General features: G+C 36.7%; 1 protein-coding gene across 3 annotated transcripts in view; it reads left to right on the top strand.

Annotated features, from left to right (window-relative positions):
• The window catches only part of LOC121872323 (HMG box-containing protein 1-like), a 29,017-nt gene that overhangs the window by 751 nt on the left and 9,717 nt on the right, over positions 1-18,549 (top strand). The window contains exons 2-6 of one of the 3 annotated variants that reach the window (XM_042375041.1): positions 7,649-7,792; positions 13,411-13,547; positions 13,918-14,849; positions 15,504-15,660; positions 16,127-16,399. In XM_042375041.1, coding sequence (XP_042230975.1) covers positions 7,664-7,792; positions 13,411-13,547; positions 13,918-14,849; positions 15,504-15,660; positions 16,127-16,399 — 1,628 coding nt within the window. In that variant the 5' untranslated portion in view covers positions 7,649-7,663. Of the gene's footprint in view, positions 1-7,648; positions 7,793-13,340; positions 13,548-13,899; positions 14,850-15,503; positions 15,661-16,126; positions 16,400-18,549 lie in introns of those variants that run through there. The other 2 variants (XM_042375040.1, XM_042375042.1) reach the window with 2 other exon arrangements.

Here is an 18,549-nt window from a genome sequence, read left to right as displayed (position 1 = left end):
ACCAAAACTAAAGTAAGATTCCACTTTTTGAAAGTTAAATGTTGCTGTTGTTTTTAATTGGAAAGTTCTTTTTAGCACTGAATGTGATTACAGTATACTACATTTAAGTAACCTCAAAAGTTTTATAATTATTTTAAAAACTGTCATAACAAAGTAGTGAAGTTTACTTTGACATAAGTGAACTTGCTTGGTTATCATAAATCGATGACTAAAATAGTAGCCCGCTTCATAAAATCCTCATCTGTGACCTTTTAAGGTTTTCACTTAGTTCTAAATACAGAAAATGTCACAAGAGTAAACAAGAAATTTTGGAATTTTAAAGAAATTATATTATGATCATTCCGAATTTCCATTGAGCTTGACAATGTCAGCTATGATAAGTTTCCTTCATACTTTCAAATTTATTTTTTATTTACACTATCTTTGTGAAGCACTTAAGCACTAAAATAATTCTTATACAGTGCACTGTGCAAATTTTCTTAAGTACAGTACTGTACTTTGCCCATTGGGTAGCTACATTGAATCAAGTTTTGTACAGTGGTTTAATGTGAAAATGACATAAAGATCACTAGAAATAAGCTACTTTAAAATGTGAAGAAAATGGTGTGTAATTTAATACTGTATATTTTATTGTACGATAATGTGGAAAGTGTTTTTTAAAAGGAACATTTGTTGTGTTATTCCTAAAGTACCGGTAACACTAGGTAAAGTTGAAGGGAAATAAATTGTAAGTTTGTACTTAAAAAAATAATGTCTCCTAGTAAGTTAAAGTATAATGTGTTTGGGGTTTAAGGCTGAAAAATGGCACACATGAAGACTTGGTTTTTGATTGGATTGGTTATAAGATATAATAAATCAGAAGTATGAAGGTGAAAGGTATAATGAAGTGTAGTAATAATTTACAAGACACAATGCTACTCTATGGATCTTATGAAAGTGTTTTATAGAATGAACCTTTATTAGCTCTGCATTGATTTGTATTTGGGTTAGGTTGACTAATGCTAGCTAAAGGTAATGTTTCATATGATTATGCTCTAGTGCTGTATACATGAAGTGTAGAGGTAATGATCATCTTTTAAATTATACGGGGTATATACAAAAATGTTATAGCGCCCATAGCTTTGATTTATGCTTCATCTTAGCTTTTACCTCACATCAGTATTTCCGTAGTTCTTCATTTTGTCTCACATCATTTGGAAATAAGAATCAGAGTGTAAGTCTGGCCTGTTATTTAGCAAAACTACCATTCGTCTTTGAACTACTATGTAAAATAGGCTTCCACTCCATTCCACATAATGTTAGCACTGTTTATAATAGCATACCTGACATGTCAAAGTGTGTTTGCCTGGCATAAAGGAACTCTCCTGCCTTACTGGTATATATATAATGATTTTGTTTGGACATTATTTATTTATTTATATATTTTTTAAGAATGCAAGGAAGTGCTAAAGTTTGATTTTCTACTGCTATTGGTGTTATGTGCATGTGCCAGTAGTATTCTGAAATCACCCTAAAGATAAAAATTTGAAAAAAAAAGAAAGAAATACAGGTCAGGTTAGATTTCCCATGTCTTACTTATGATGGCAGTGATGCTGTACAAAGAAACAGGCAAAGTGGTCATTTTTAAAAGAATAGCACAAACATGACTCGCAAACCATCTATAGTTCAGCGGGCACAACCTACTACCCAAGAATTATTAGGTTAGGGTTTGCCCTGGTGGTTTAAAATATTTTATAGGAGTATTGAACAGTTCTGTATTTTTCCTGTATTTAATATGAAGCAATCTTGTTCACTTTTATTTTTCTGATACTGTATTGGCCATTGGCATTTTTGTGTTCAGATACTCACTGCAAAGATGATATATTGAATTTCATTAGATCACTGATTATATAATTGATTATAAAGCTATTAATTAATGTGTGAGAATAAATGATGAGGCAATATTTTTTTTAGTAACAATAATATGTCCAGTATTAATATACTGAGACCATATTAGGAAGCATACAATATTTGTATTCCAGGTAACAATGAGCATGACATTTGTAAAGGAAGGATTGTTTATTGTGATCATTGTTTTTGGAATTTGAAATGTGATTTTTACATTTGTGGTCATCAAGGAGTATGTGCCAGTCTCTGTAGCTACTAAGGACATTCACATCATCTCTTGTGTAAGTATTCAAGAACAGGCTTTATATGTGTGCAGTATTTGGCTGTGGCTTCATTCTAAGTTTTACATGTACAGTAATCCAAGATTAAGGTATGTTAAAAGTTTTAATTACATTCACAAGAAGAGCTCTATGTTTATATAAACTCAAGAATTTACTGTGGCTGTCAAATAAGAGTATGTACAGTATACAGTACAGTTTGGCAGTTTTATATAGTTGATAAAATATGAATATAAAAGGTAGTTCAGCAAAATACCTACTTTCTTCAGTGAATGAAAGAAGATAGTGTATACTTTTAATGTTCATTAATTTTTTTGTTTTTATGGACTTAGAAGGAATGTTACAAGGATGGTACGGAATTGAAAGTATTGTTACCTGTATTTTATTATGAAGATACAAAAATGTTCTTTTAGAGTAGCACTGGTGCTGTATTGTATTTCATTAGGGTGGAAGATATTATTGTTTTATAAGAAAATAGTGTCCATATTATTCATAAGATTTTACACAGCAAAATTCAATTCGAGATGCAAGGCGTACACTTACCATGGTCTAAGAGGCTCAGGTATTGACGGGGACCATACAAACTAGTGACAGGTTTTGTCTATGAGCAACAACATGGACCAGTTTTCAGGGTTCAGTATTCTTCATTCATTTTGTGAATTAGTATTTAAAGGTTTATTGGTTTAAATTCTTGATGAAGTCTTGGTAATGTTTATATAGCACTTGAACTTTTTTGATTTCAGATAAGTTAAACTCTTTCATCTCTCAGGAGGGTTGCTTTAGTCATATGATTTTATGTACTCATTTTAAATTCATTGTAATGATTGTCGCTGTATGCTTTTTTTTTCTGATTATTATTATATAAGTGAAATAATTACAGTATATTAGGTGTCTAATTTTTACAGAGCTGTGGGAAAAACCCTTGATCCATGGCATTCCAGTCCATTGATAAGCCTGGCACATCATGTGGTTCAGGGTTTCCTTGGTGTTTTGCCTGCCCCTGACCCTCAGTTTCATGGTACAGACACAATCTCTCTCTCTCTCTCAGTTTGTCTTGATATTTCACTTACTCGACATTTGTTTAATTTGTCATAATTTTCACTCTTTTTTCTCATTAATTCTTTCATTCATATTCAGTTCCCCACTTTTATTTATTTTCCTTTTATTTGTTAATTGTTCTTATATATTTTCTGTACCAACTTTCTTAATTTTATTCATCCTGTCTTTCTTTGTCACTAAACATGTCTTTCGGTTCTATTTCCTCATGAAATTTGAATAGCCATTGATATATCCAGGTTTGTGGTGCTTAATTGGGTGTTTTAGTTAGCTCTAAACTAAAGAATGGAGGATACTGCAGCGGGCCTATTGGCCCATACTGGGCAGTCCTGTTTACACCCAACCCCCATCGCTCATATATCCATCCAGCCTATGTTTGAAGTTATCCAGCGTATTCGAGTTGAAGATATTTGGTAACTTGTTCCACTCGTCCACTACTATAATGGCCCATTTTTTATTCCAATTAAGAAATTTTATAAATACTGTACATGTGTATTGATTTAGGTTAACTACTGTACAGTATATATAGCTTGACTAAGAAAATGATTGACTATTATTTTATTTATTAGATGAGTTAAATGGAGTGGTGGAGTGTATGATGTTTGTACACCATGTGGAATTGATGTTTGTCTTGAGATTCATCATAAGTTATTTGTTATTTGAATGTTAATTATGTCACACTGCAGTACTGTATACTGTACTTTGTCACAGTAGAATTAGTCTTGTTTAACTGCTAAGATATATTTTGTCATTACCATAACTCTATGTTTGCACTAGTTGATGATTTAATTTGTTACCTTTATCTCAGTTCAGTATCATGAAATTGGCTAAACCACTCTCATGTTCCTCAGTGTTTATTACCAAGGAAATGTTTTACCTAAGATTGAGACCACTAGTATTGATTAAATGATTGACCAAAGTCTTTGCCATAACACTTATACTGTACCAGTATACGAGGTGTGATCCAGAAGTTCCCGGACTGGCTTCAGACGCCTTCTGCTGAGAGAAATGATGAAAATGTCCAGAAAAAATTACCAGCTTGTCCATGAAGATCGTATGGTAACCGTCCATGAGACTGCCGAGCGGTTGGACCTCTCATATGAAAATGTTAACCGGATTCCGACTGACGACCGGCAATTGGCTGCTTCACCAGGACAATGCACCTGTGCACACACTCTCCTCTGTGAATGATTTTCTGGTGAAGCACAGCATCCCGGTGGTCCCCCACCCTCTGTATTCTTCAGATTAGGCCCCCTGTGAGTTCTGGCTGTTTCTGAAGTTCAAGTTGAACGTAAAGGGGAAGAAGTTAATGGACAGAATGGAGATCCAAGAAAAATTGCAGAAGGTGCTTTTCAGCCTCACCAACGAGGACTTCCAGACCTGCTTCCAGAAGTGGGAAGAGCGGATTCAGCGCTGCATTGAGGCCTCTGGAGAATATTTTGAGGGTGATTAAAGTTTCATTGAAATACAGGTACAGTATCTTGAAAAATAAAGATTTTATGAAGCCATTTGGGAACTTTTGGATCGCACCTCGTATAACATTGTCAACAAAGTCTGTGAGGTTGTAACCTAGGATTACCACTTGATATAGTGTTCGACCTAATCGTGTAATTATTTACACCTCCCCTCTACAGCTAGAGCCTACAAAATTTCACAAAGATGCAGGAATTGTCATTTAAAGTAGGAGGTTAATTGAGCTGTGTGCCAAGTGAGCAGGTTGTCTGTTCTGTCGTAATATGAGACTCCAGGAACAAACCACCCTCACTGGATGAGGATGCTCCAACTATTGGGGACAGATAAGTGCTTTCTTAGAATCTGTTATTGGGTCTGCCACACAGTCAATGCATTTTTATAATAAAGGAGTTTACCTAAAAGATAAATACCTGTACTGTACAGGTACTGTCTTTTAACTTCATTGTGTGAAGATTCACTAATTGTTGTGACCCAGTTTGGATTTCACTGATGAGTTAGTACAAAATGTTGCATTGAATGATACTGTGTCTTAAGGAAACTCTTTTTGACATTTACTCGGAGGATTTGTAGAGTTTGTGCCCCTCTCTGTGGATGACACAAAGTTACATTCAAAGAGTGATCCTGACACTCATAAACAGACCCTTTGTTAGGCTAGGAAAAATCAAGGTTGACCCCCAGTTAGAAATTAGATCTCTGGTAAAACACTCAATATGACTCATTTTTTTCTTGGTTTTGACAAATCCAGTAATTCTGCTTATAATTAAGGGTTCTTGGGTCAAGGAAAAGAATATCTCACAGAACCGCTAGAAGGCACTGTGGAAGCTAAGTAGTATTATTAAGAAGGCAGTTCTCAGACCAGTTGTGATGATGGTGAATCAGTACCTAGAGGCAAGATTCAGAAATCAGATGATTTTATTCACATTTCAGAGATATATTGACGTGGTAGAGGAAAAAGTGACACCAATCGTTATAGGTCCTGTAGACACATCAACTTTCACCATTTTGTTACGATAGGTGCATCAAATTAGGGTTGGGTTCTTCGTTCATCAGAGGCAGCAATCCTGTCTGTAGATTGTGGAAACTTGGTTTCTGCCACTGAAATGGATCCATATAAATTTGAAGAAGCACCTAGCTCATTCATGAATAGTTTTAGAACTTGGATAATGGGGAGAAGCCATTACAGTACTGTATATATTGGTGGATAATACAGCTAAACTGGCATTCCTCAAGAATCCTTTTCCATCTGGAAGATGTCAAAGGTCGTTTTTGTTTTTTTTTGTTTTTTTTTTATAACTGTGGCTCTTTTCTGTTCTGTTTTGGCCATGCACTCTTTAGGACATTAAATATAAAGACTTATTTTGTTATGGGCTGGTTTGATGCAGTGTGAATGGATGGCACATCAAAAGTCTTTATCTGGGTTAATATCTATGGGTTGATCTAGTGATAGACCTCCTGTACTTACAGTGTTGAACAGTCACAAGCTTCCAATGTTTGCATTACCAATTCCTTTAAAAGGGATCCAGGGGAGAGATGCCTTTTTATTGGATAGGAATACACGAGACAAATTTATATGTATCCCATATCCGCTATAGAAATAGATTTATCGGTATCCTTCATAGAGACATATTTATTTATTTATTAAAGTTTCAAGAGGTAACTACTGTATACTGTAGTTGTGTAACTTTTTGGCCAAGCAGAATTTGGTTTCCTCTCTCAGCTTTGGAAGAATCCTGATCTGATTCCTTCTTTGATATTGTCTCTGAGAATAGGAAAAGTAGTAGTTTCCTTTCCATTTGCTCAGTTTATGAACCCCCATGTGTATATTTTCTGAGATATTGTATGGTTTTACCTCTGAAGTTTAGTGCTAAGAGGGCTATAAATGGCAACTCCTGAGAGAACCATCTCTTGGGCTCTGGTCTCAGGGACAAGGTGAAATTAATATCAACCACTTCTTCAAGGGGCTAACTTGGGTAATTTCTTAGTGAGCCGCTCAGTCTGATATAAAATCGGGTTTTAGGATCAACCCACCATTTATCTATGTTTTTATGTATGTACTACTGTATAATCTGTTGTGAGTGTTGCTATCATTTATATTTATACAGTATTAATTTTAAATAGTTCATATACTGTATATGCTTATGTATGTACGTTTGCTCCAAAAGGTATCTTTACGGAAGGGTCCGATGAATTTCAAAATGAACACCACGGCTTCTGTTGTCTCGGTAGGGTCATCGAAATCCCTCATCTTTTGTGTCTAATAGCCTCACACAAAATCGTAACAATACTTTTTGGAGTGAGTGTACAGTATGTATTTGTGTGTGAATCTTCATCTACATGGTCGAATACAGATTTTTATATTTTAATTTTGATATTTAAACTTAATAGCATTTTATTTTAATTATGTCATAGTTTTAAATTATAGGTTTCATTTTTGACATCTAATGGCCACAGGCTGCGACATCAGATATTTTACCCAATCAATTTACATGGTTGCTTGTGAACTACTGTACTGTATTATGGTTACACAGTTATATACTCATATAACATACTGCATACCATCGTTGTTTTTAAGCTGGTGACAGTATTCATTCATATTCATAATACAGGTATTTTATATGTGCTGTGCTGTATAAATAAAAATTTTTGCAATTATTTTGTGTCGGTTGTTTGTTTTATGGATATAGTTGTGTTTCATCGTACTATATTGCACCAAATTTCTCAAAAGTGAAAATACTGTACGTAGATAATGTTTTGTGTTTAGGCAGGAGAGGGAATGGTTTTCATTTACTGTATTATTTGTATTCCTAAGATAGTACTGAAATGACTCATTGGGGTTCAAAACTGTATTTGTTGTATGTTCTGCTTTTTCACATTTACCAAAGAAAAATGTTGCAATGCCTACACTAACTTTAATAAACATTGTTTGTAATATTTTTTGTTTTTGTTTTTTGTAGCACTTGTCTAAGACAATGAACATCAACATGGCAGAGGAAGAGCGCATGTCACCCGATCTGATGGGCAGCATGGGCTCAGATCCCCACCAGTCATCACACTCCCCGTCCCCCGAGGAGCCCCGTGACCTAAGCATTAAACGCAAGGTATATATGACCTCTTCAGTAATGAATTTCTTGTGAAGTATTACCGGTAGTTAAAATTCTCATACAGGATATAATTCTGAATTTATTCAACACTTGCGCAATATGAAACAGATAATTCAGTAGAAACTGAAAATCTTTTTGAATTATAATAAACTTACTTAAATAAAATAATATATATATACATACAGCTCCTCCCCGACTTACGACGGGGTTAGGGACTCAAATCCAGATCATAAGTCGAAAATGCTTAAATAATACATAGAAAATCTAAAATGGGTGACCCTTTTTCTTCTCACCACCACAAAACTTTCACTTTTAAGCTTGCCAGCCATTTTAAAATGAATTACAAACGAAAATTTTGTCTGTGTACTGACGTTGGGACTCAAAAATAAGTAATTTAAAACAAATTTGGTACGACTGAGGCAGGTCATAAGTGCGGGTGGTCGTAAGTCGGGGAGGAGCTGTATATATATATATATATATATATATATATATATATATATATATATATATATATATATATATATATATATATATATATATATATGGTGCAAGTAAATCACTGTAGGTGATTAGTCTTTAGAAAGACAGGCGAGGAGTACCAGGTCCACATCAGGTACGTGACTACCGACCATTGCCGCTATTTAAAGATTAGTAGGGTCATTACCTAATACCTGACCATTGTGACCTGGTCTCACCTCCTGTATATATACACCTTGTTTTGTGTTCCTCTTTAGTCTGTACACCCTGAAGATGTGAATTACAGCTTTGGGAACTTTCGTGTTCTTCTTTCTTCCTTGTTATCAGCATATATATATATATATATATATATATATATATATATATATACATATACATATACATATATACATACACACAGTATAGTCTGGTTTTACGAGGTTAATTAAACCCATGGAGGTCCGCGTATAAAGCGAAACGCGTAAATGAAATAACAGAACCTATGGGATTAACTGAAATAGAGACTGGGCCGACCACCGGACTACCCTTTTTTTTTGGCTATCGCCGACACAATACTGTACATTGTAGTAAAAATAACATCTTAATTTTATGATGGTATTCACACACAATTAATATATAAGAGAAATATCAATAATATTAGGTTTTTTAACACTTACGTTAGTAGAAGAGATGGTTGGGCACACGGGGATGGGGGGTTGGTTCCGAGGCAGAGGGCAGATTATTGGCCCTCACCTGTATCTCTATCCACCACAGAGGCTAGCAGGGCTTCCTTGTCAAACCCCTCGAAGTCCCTATCACTGGCTTGGGCTGGCTGTGGTGGTTGGCGGGTGAAGAACTCGGTGATGTTTTGTTGACGGCTAGCATTGATGTGGTCGTGATACATCTGAGTATAGGGCTCCATGCATTGCAACAGAAGGTTATTAGACACTTCGTAGTGATGATTGACTGGGTCTTTGGCAAGGATGAGCTTCATTCTCTCGGCTAACTTGATGACATCCTTCACATCAGCATGTGTTAGTTTCTGCTCTTGTTGTTCTGTAACACCTCGCTGCTCACTGATGTCGTCGTTGGTGGTCTCGGAGAAGCCTGCAGCTCTAACACTTTGTGCAGCCTCTCTTGCATTCTCCAATGCCACAACAACAGACTGAGCCTCTCCAGCCACCGCTTGCCTCTGCCTCCTGGGATACCCTCCAACACATGACGCCACGCGTACCGAATCGTTGCCACAGATAGCTGCCCCCATGCCTCCACCAAGAAATCAACTGCCTTCTTCACATTAAACAGCTTCCAGAACTGCTTGACCTCCACTTCATGGTCTGCCAAATCTTGTTCGTGTTCCTTGTCCTCGCTCTCGGTGCCACTCAGAAGGTTCTACAGTTCATCCTTGGTGTTGGTGAAGTCGTTCAGGAGCCAAAACTTCTTGCCGGAGAAAGCAGCCTTCACGTTGCAAATCAACTCCTGATCCATGGGCTGGATTAACGACGTAGTGTTAGCGGGAAGGAAGACCACTTTTACGTTGGGGTGACAATCCAGCAAAAGGGGGGAGTGTCCTGGTGCGTTGTCAAGGAGCAACAAAATGTTGAATGGCACATTATTTTCCACGCAGAATTTCTTGAGATCAGGAACGAGACAGTTGTCAAACCAAGAGAGGTCAGACCAGAGACATCTATGCCTTCCCTGAGGTTAGCCAGTGGACATTTAACTTGTTCATGTCCATTTCTTGTAGGCATGCGGCTTGCGGGCTTTGTGGATCACAGACAACTTTAGCTTAGCAGCGCCAGAGGCATTGGTGGTGAACAGTACGGTGTTGCACTTTGCGTCCCCGACATTTGCTAGCAGACTTGACTACGAAGGTCTTGGATGGCAATTTCTTCCAGTATAACCCTGATTCATCCATATTGAACACTTGGTTGTCGATGTACTGGCCTTCCTCCATAATTTCCTGTAAAAATTGGAGAAAATTCCTGGCGGCAGCCCGGTCGGCACTTACTCCTTCTCCGACTATCTCAATATTTCTGATTGTGTTGCGTCATTTAAAACCTTGCAGCCACCCAGCGGAAGCACTGAAGGGCTTGGGCTCCGCAAACCCCATTTTTCTTGTCACTGTGTAGAGTTCTCGGGCGTAGTCCGAGTGTCGACCGCCATGTTCCTTCTTGACTGACGAATAATGTAGCTTACCAACAAACTCTCGCTCTTCAGCAGCACCTTATTGTGGCAATATTTCTCCAGCGAGGCACCTACAGACTTGGTAATGTTCATGTATTCATTGATTTTGCCGGCATCCTTATTGATAGTGCGGATCGTCGATTCATTCACTCCATATTGTCTGGGCAGATCCACCTGTCTCCTGCCTTTTTCTAACTCTTGGACGATCTTGTACTTTACCTCATAGCTTACGGCGCGTTACACCTTGGGCTTGGGGCAGCTTGGGCCAGGTAGTTCAGGGCTTCTCAGGGGTGGTGGGGGTCCAGCAGAAGCCATTGTGTAGAAACAAAAAACAAAACCAGTTCCTGGGCACAAGTGAATCTACGTGGGGACAGTGAGACTGACGCGGCGGTGATGGAGAGCGTGGGTGGCAGGGGTCGCAAGGATAACTAGACCAATCACAGTGCGCAGCGGAGGGGGTGCATGGGTGGTAAGGATACGTGGCCCAACCACGTGGATAAGATAAATCTTGATAAAATCACACGGGAAAAGGGAAACAATGGAGCACCTTAGCTCTCGTCTTTATTCAAGACATCTTCAGAGGCAACTGTTGCCTCTGAAGATGTCTTGAATAAAGACGAGAGCTAAGGTGCTCCATTGTTTCCCTTTTCCCGTGTGATTTTATCAAGATATATATATATATATATATATATATATATATATATATATATATATATATATATATATATATATATATATATATATATATATATATATATATATATATATACTGTATATATATAATTATTTTTATTTTATTTATTTGTTTTTTTCCAATGTGCAGTACAGTACTGTACTCGTATGTCATTTGCCACTAATTTATTAAAACAAAAATAAAAGAACACAGGAATTACTTTGTTCCCCTCGTTGATATTCTGTACCATCTGTCTGCAGTATACTACTTTATTATTTCAAAGACATTTTTCAGTATTTAGCCAGGTTGGTTGATTTAAATCAAATAATTTTTTTATTATTGTTCATTTAAATCAATGTATGCAGAAAATTATAACTACTGATTAATCACTGTAGTACAGTATAGGTATCACATACATTCTAGAACCAGTACATGTCCTGTATATACTTGCCAATGGTGCATAACATAGATATGACTGATCGTCCAGGTGGCTAACGTGCCGGTCAGAGGTGAAGAGGATAAAGTAAAGTACAGTGCAGTATAACTGTTCATTTCCTGGACCTCAATAATAGGAACATATATTCATCTTCTCGTGTACAGTGGTTTACACATTTACCTTTTTAAATCTACCATACAAATAAACATCTCTTTATTGTGTAAAAAGTTATGATCAAGTTAATATCAGTAAGTGGTTTAATTTGTTATTACTACTTTGAGGGTTTCAGACACATCAGGTACGGTTCACTGAACTTCATTCTTGTAAACAAACTCACGGGTATATTACATGCAGTCATGCTAGTAACGGTGGTATTGATGGGGACTGGTTAGAAGTGCCACTAGAGCGTACAAGAGATTATGGTAAGACTTAAGGCTGTACTTAGGGGTAATTTTGAAACCTTACTAAAATTTGTATTCACTACTATTTTTATTGGGAGGGGGGATAAAGAGAAACCATAAATTAAGAAGCACAGAAGATCAATTATGTAAGTTTTCATGGGCAGATTTGTGTTTTCACATTTCTAATTCAACCTCGTAGATGACCTGGCTGTTTAAGTAGCTAACTACAATATTTTGCTGCAATAACTTAGTGTTATTAGTGTTACAGGAACTTATAGTAATGAAAAGGATTTTTTTTACTTGTTTCAGAGTATCTTGAGCATGTACAAAAAATCTAATAAATACAATAAGTGAAATACTGTACCTGTACCGATAAATCTAGTTTAAATAAAAAAATCACTGACCCTGTCTGTAGCCAAGTAAAGATATGTTGATGTAATTCAGGGCAGTAGTCAGTCATAAATTTTCATGTCACTTCTTTTAACAGTACGTAGTCAAAACCAATACTCTGTATTGTACTGTGTAAAAAAGAATGAACTTTTCATAGCAATAGTAAATACTTGTGTTAAATTCAACCTGTCACTATAGCATATCTAACAGACAATACAAGTCAGTACAGGTATTTGTAGATCTGCTTCAATATTTTGTAATTGTTAGTTTACTTAATTAGATCAAGTTATCATCTAGAATTCTACAGTGTCTTGTATTAAACCTCAGTACTGTAAATACTATTCTTTTAACTTAATTCCTGTTGCATGACAGTAGGTGTAACATTGAATTAAAGTAGTATAGAAAATTAACTTTTCTTGCAGATAGTAAAGTATTTTAGGCAAAAGGACAAGTATTGGCAATAATGTTCCTGCTGAGTAAATCATCCATCTGTCAGATGTATGATTGCTATCTCTTACTCACTGATATTATTCCATAGAGAGGCACAGTAGTAAAGGAAAGTGTATTATATTTTCATAGTGACCAAACTTGTAAACATGTAATTGGCTAGCAGCAAAGAATGAGTGGAACCTGAATATTGCTAAAGTGTCTTAATTCTTGTTCTAAATGGGAGGAGGGAATTGTAAGTCAGGTAGAAGCTGAGTGAGTTGAACTTTTTAGGAGTGTTCAGTGGACAGTTTTTATACAGCAGAATTTACATTAAGATTACAAAGAGCTTAATTGACAAAAGATCAGTAGCAGTGCTAAATCTTTTTATGAATTTTTGATATAATTTTCTTGTAAAAAGAAAGAATTTTAATGGATTCAAAAGTTTCACATCCCTGAAACCCATTTAGTATAATCCAGATAAATATGTTTTTTAAATTATGAAAAAAATCCCTCTGCCGAAAGTAAAGAAAAAATTAAAGTTAATTCAAGATGATCCTTATCTCTTTTCAACAGGTTGTTGAGTGCATCAGATACACTCGAAAATTTTCTGGCTCTCATTTCAAGTTACTTTTGACTTCCTTAGATGCGTCCAGTGCCTCCTCCGCTAGACCTAAGCAAGAGAAATTTGGAGCCAGAGGCCATGATTCCCGAGTTTGCAGCCATCACCACCACCAGCCCAAAGTCACCACTTACACAAAAGAACTTACCCCTTAGAAAAAGGTAGGAAGCATCTCAAGTAGATTTTAGTACATTTTGACACATCTGGTTAGCTTAAATTATTGCCACAAGATATTAGATACAGTACTGAAAGTGAATACTATGTGAGTGTGTTGTTTACCTTCTGTGCTGAAAACAATTATGCTGTAGCTACTTAAATTTTGCTTTTACTGATTTATGAATTGAACTAGTGATTAAAATTGACCTCATGAAAAATAAAGCATCCTTTATAGGTAAAGAAAAGGGAGAGTAAGGGAAGGAATCTGCAATGATTCTATAGAATTTTGAAAAGGTTTACAAATGATTTTGTCTAAACAGTAGTGTTCATTTTTTCGGTGCCTAATAGTAATTTTAGTATCTTGTATCATTACAGAGCCCACAGCTGGTCATTTCAACTGGAAGCTCAAGGTCTCCAACTGCCAGCTACAGCAACTCAAGGAGTAATCAGATCTACAGCTGAGGTGCGCGAGCCGTCTACAGGGATACCATCCTCGTCATCGTCTTCATCTTCATCATCGTTAAGAATTCCTGGACTGCCCACTCCACATACACCTCATACCCCTCACCCTCACTCTGCCATCCCAGTAATTACTAGTAGATTTCCATTCAGTGAGGGAAACTCTAATGGCTCATCCTTTGGTACTGGAGATATGTCTGGTGGAACACAGGGCCCCCTAAATTTGTCTACAGCTGCTATAGGGGGTCTTCCTTCCTCCCTTTTGTCTCCAGCACCATCTCATCCATCCACATCATCCCTAAACTCCTCCAGAGAGGAGTTAGAGAATGAGGGAATGATAGCAGATTGTCACGTGTCTTATTCCCATGTGCCATCACCACATATGCCCTCTCCGCACCACGTGTCTCCGCACTTACCTTCTCCTCATCTCCAGGGTGGCCCAATGGGACCACAAGGTCTTAGTGGCCTTGGACATTCAGATAGATTGGGACCAGGTTCATCACCTTGTCCTTCATCAATATCTCCTCAGCCAACATCAGGCCATCAGTGGCCCACAAATGTATGGTCTGTCTTCATGTCAGGAGTACGTGTTCATTTTGTTTTGGGCGGAGGTGGTCAAGTAACTGGAGCAAGACTGAGTGAGGAACTGGGTCAATTAGAACGAACCCATCAACAGCGGTATGCCCCCCATGGCTTGCATCTAATGCGTATTCTTCACGAGGGATCATCATCGCACATGTCTGGTCCACCAAGTTATTGCCAACTATATTTTCGGCCTGTCATGGTACAGCAGGAAGATATCATGGTCATCACACCTCCTGATCATCCATTCTATGTACATGGAAAAGGTAAGTGTTGCTAATTTACATAGAAAATGTTGGTTTGAGATATCTCAACATCATACAACAATTCTTTGGAATTTTAAACAAGTGGAACTGTTTTATTTTAAATTATGTTTTTATTCTGCTGGAAATAGAAATAACAAATGGAAAGCTAACAAGTTTCATTAAAGTAATACAGTTATAGAGAAACAAGGTCCTTATGATTTAAATAGTGTACTGTATAGCTAAAACCAGGATTTATAACTGACAAGAAAGGTAGCAACACAAGTAATTATGTACTGTACCTTCAGCCAGTTTATATACTGGTGGTAAAATATCCATTTTTCTATTTATCTTTATGCCATCTTAAATTTTAACAATTAAGAGTCTTGCATCGTTACTAGGAGGGGTATAAACATGGTCATATCTGGGGTCAAATGTGGGAGGGTTAGATAAGGTTTCCTGTTACAATACTTAATATACCGTTTCTTCACTCATTTTTAATACAGCCCCCTCCCCTATCATGTGTTTTCAGTAAAGGATTTTTCAAGATTTACAATGGCAGCATTTCACATAGAGTATTCCATTAGTGTTATATATAACTGGTTGATTTGTTGAACAAATTACTAGTTTTAAGGAAGACATTCTTTTATCATGACAAACTGTATCTCTAACTTAAAGGGTGGTGCAGCGTGTTCCCAGAACGTACAAGTGAAAGGTATAGCCTTCCATGCCAACAGCTGCAGGAAGGAGATGTGTGTCTCCCACCTTACCATCCAGAAACTACTCAGACTCCCATCCCTGTTGTTACTCCAGACCTTGCTGATGCCATGAAGAGGTTTGTGAAGACTGCTTGTATTTTTGTAGCAAGTGTTCAGTTTATTTTTTCAATAGAGTGTACGTATAGTACACTTATGTACCTCATAGCTATGTGATATACTGCTACATCTAATTTCTTTTTTATTTAGCCCATTTATTTCATGCAACAAGTGTACAGTAATGCTTCTATTCTTTAAAGAGTTTGTTTCTCATTAATATGTAATGCATTTACTGCACAATTAAATTTTTATATAACCTAATTTTTAACGTATTTCAATTCTATTTTTTTCTCTATACCTGTATACGGTATTATTAAACATTTACAATTTTACATTGACAAAAAGCATGTGGCCTGTGAAACTTACCTAAGCTGTTGATGTGGCCCATTAGTTAAAATCATTGCCCACCCATGGCATAGCATCTACACTTAATATTTGGAAGGCTATCAAATTATATGGAATAAGTGAATTCCATTTTACCCTTAGGTTTGACTTCAATGATGACCCAGTAGAAGGAGGCCCTGGTGCATACTCAGCACCCCCTAGTGCTACTTTCCCACCACACACTCACCGCACAGTCTTCCTCTCACCACCTGCATCACCTTCAAAGAAAAGTCGAGATGTTCGTGGGACTGGGGGAGCCATTGGAGGTGCTGAGGGTGGAGGCAACCGTGCTCGAAGGCCAATGAACGGATTCATGCTCTTCGCTAAGCATCACAGGCTTCGGCTTATTCAGCAGTACCCTGGCAAAGATAACAGGTATGGTTTGAAAAGACAGTACTGTACAGTTTCATCATTCTAAACATATAGAATATGAAAATATTTCTTTTATCACTAGTACAGGTATACGGAATTAAAAAATATATTGATGACGATTTATAAAAAAGTTGTCACAGACTGGGAATCATTTCAAGGTGTATTGAAAGGAAATACTTGCCTTGTACTATCCTGTATTTATTCGGAGGTGGATCTAATTTTACAGTAAGCTACAGTAAAAACAAGGAGTATCTGTCATTGATGCTACAGAAGAACTTCTCTCGTTCACCGATACTGATATTTGGCAAAACACCTCAGTTCTTATTAATTTCGCTAATGATTTAACTAATGATAGCTTCACCCAAAACTGCAGTACAGTAGTTCACAATTTCCAACAAAATTAAATGAAAAGAAATTAAAAAAAATTAAAACATTGGTAAAGGTATTAATAATAATAAAAGAAATAACAAAAAGTTTAAATTGTTACATTGTGTAAACCAATCGCTGAGTATATATATAAGGATTTACGCGGTTTTGGTTTTCGTGTTTTATCATTTACGCGGTGCCTTGCCAGAATTGAAATGCTTGATTTACGCGGCAAATTTGGTCATTTACGTGGGTAGCGGCGCGGGCAGGGTGTGCACAAGGTCGCCCAGTCATCAAAACATTACCAAGTTCACCACCCACCACAGCCGGCCCAAGTCAGTGATAGTGAGGATATGGACTTTGAGGGGTTTGACAAAGAGGCCCTGCAAGCCTCTGTGGTGGATAGTGATACAGGTGAGGGCCAATAATCTGCCCTCTGCCTCGGAACCAACCCCCCATCCCCGTGTGCCCAGCCATCTTTTCTACTAATGTAAGCGTTAAAAAAAACTAATATTATTGATATTTCTCTTAATTATTAATTGTGTGTGCATACCATCATAAAATTAAGATGTTATTTTGACTACAAGGTACGTATTGTGTCGGAAAAAGTGGAGTTTGGGGGTCGGCCCAGTCTCTATTTCAATTAATCCCATATTTTCTGGTATTTCATTTATGTGTTTCTCATTTTACGCGGTACTTCTTTTGGGTTCAATTGACCACGTAAATGAAGACCCAATTGTGTGTGTAATATATATATATATATATATTATATATATATATATATATATATCTTGATAAAATCACACGGAAAATGATTTTATCAAGATTTATCTTATCCACGAACTTTTTTTTTTTTTTTTTTTAAGATTTGTAGGAATATTACCTACGCGGACCTTAAGCTAAAATGCTGGTCCACCCACTGCTGGGATAAAACACCAGCGTCTGTTTGGTCAAATGTAACATCTCCACCACTAGTGTGGGGGGGGGATGCAACTTTTAGCTTCAGACATGAAAAATATTTGCCATTTACTGCCAGTAAACAATGGAAACGTAAAATTTGTACCAATTAGTAATGAAAAGTTGTGCAGTTCCTTCAGCAAATGAAGCTCACCAACTTACAATAGGCTAAATTACCTTACAACGTGTTTTCAGTACCGGTAGTCTATGTTGAAGTTCTTAGCAGAGGCTAACTTATCATATCATATATGGTATCACAGTTCTCATTGATCTACAAAAAATACCGGTAATAAAAACCTTTTTGATATTTCACACTTAATATAATACCCGGTAATCTACTTGAACCTCCTATTGTTTACAACGACGCATGACGCACAACCAGCTGTTGAGTATCAGCTACACGGTACACATGTTTTTCGAACCGTTTTCAGTTAAAAAACTGTTACATCACATGTATATTTTACCTTAACTGTGCCTGAATGAATATATTCTCGGAAATAAATAATAGTTTTGCTGAAACGTGATGTATTACAATGTAAAATAGGATAAAATACATGACGAAAACAAAAGATTTTACCTAACCTTCCGATGTTCAAGAGAAGTTACTCGTTTTTTTAGTAGTTTTTGGTTAAAATACTGTTATATTACAATGGTATTCTATTCATACTGTGCTTGATATAATGCAGTCACGGAAATTTAATATTTTTGCTGAAATGACGTACGTTTTACAGTGGAAAGTGGGATAAAATCGTGACGAAAACAATGACTTTCGCTTTCTTTCGTTCAAAAGATGTTACCGTAATCGCTTTTCGATTGGTTTTCAGTTAAAA

This window comes from Homarus americanus, unplaced genomic scaffold (assembly GCF_018991925.1).
Source record: "Homarus americanus isolate GMGI-L3 unplaced genomic scaffold, GMGI_Hamer_2.0 scaffold5589, whole genome shotgun sequence".
Lineage (NCBI taxonomy): Eukaryota > Metazoa > Arthropoda > Malacostraca > Decapoda > Nephropidae > Homarus > Homarus americanus.
The sequence above is the reverse complement of the archived record's forward strand: the minus strand, read 5'-3'. Positions and strand labels throughout refer to the sequence as shown.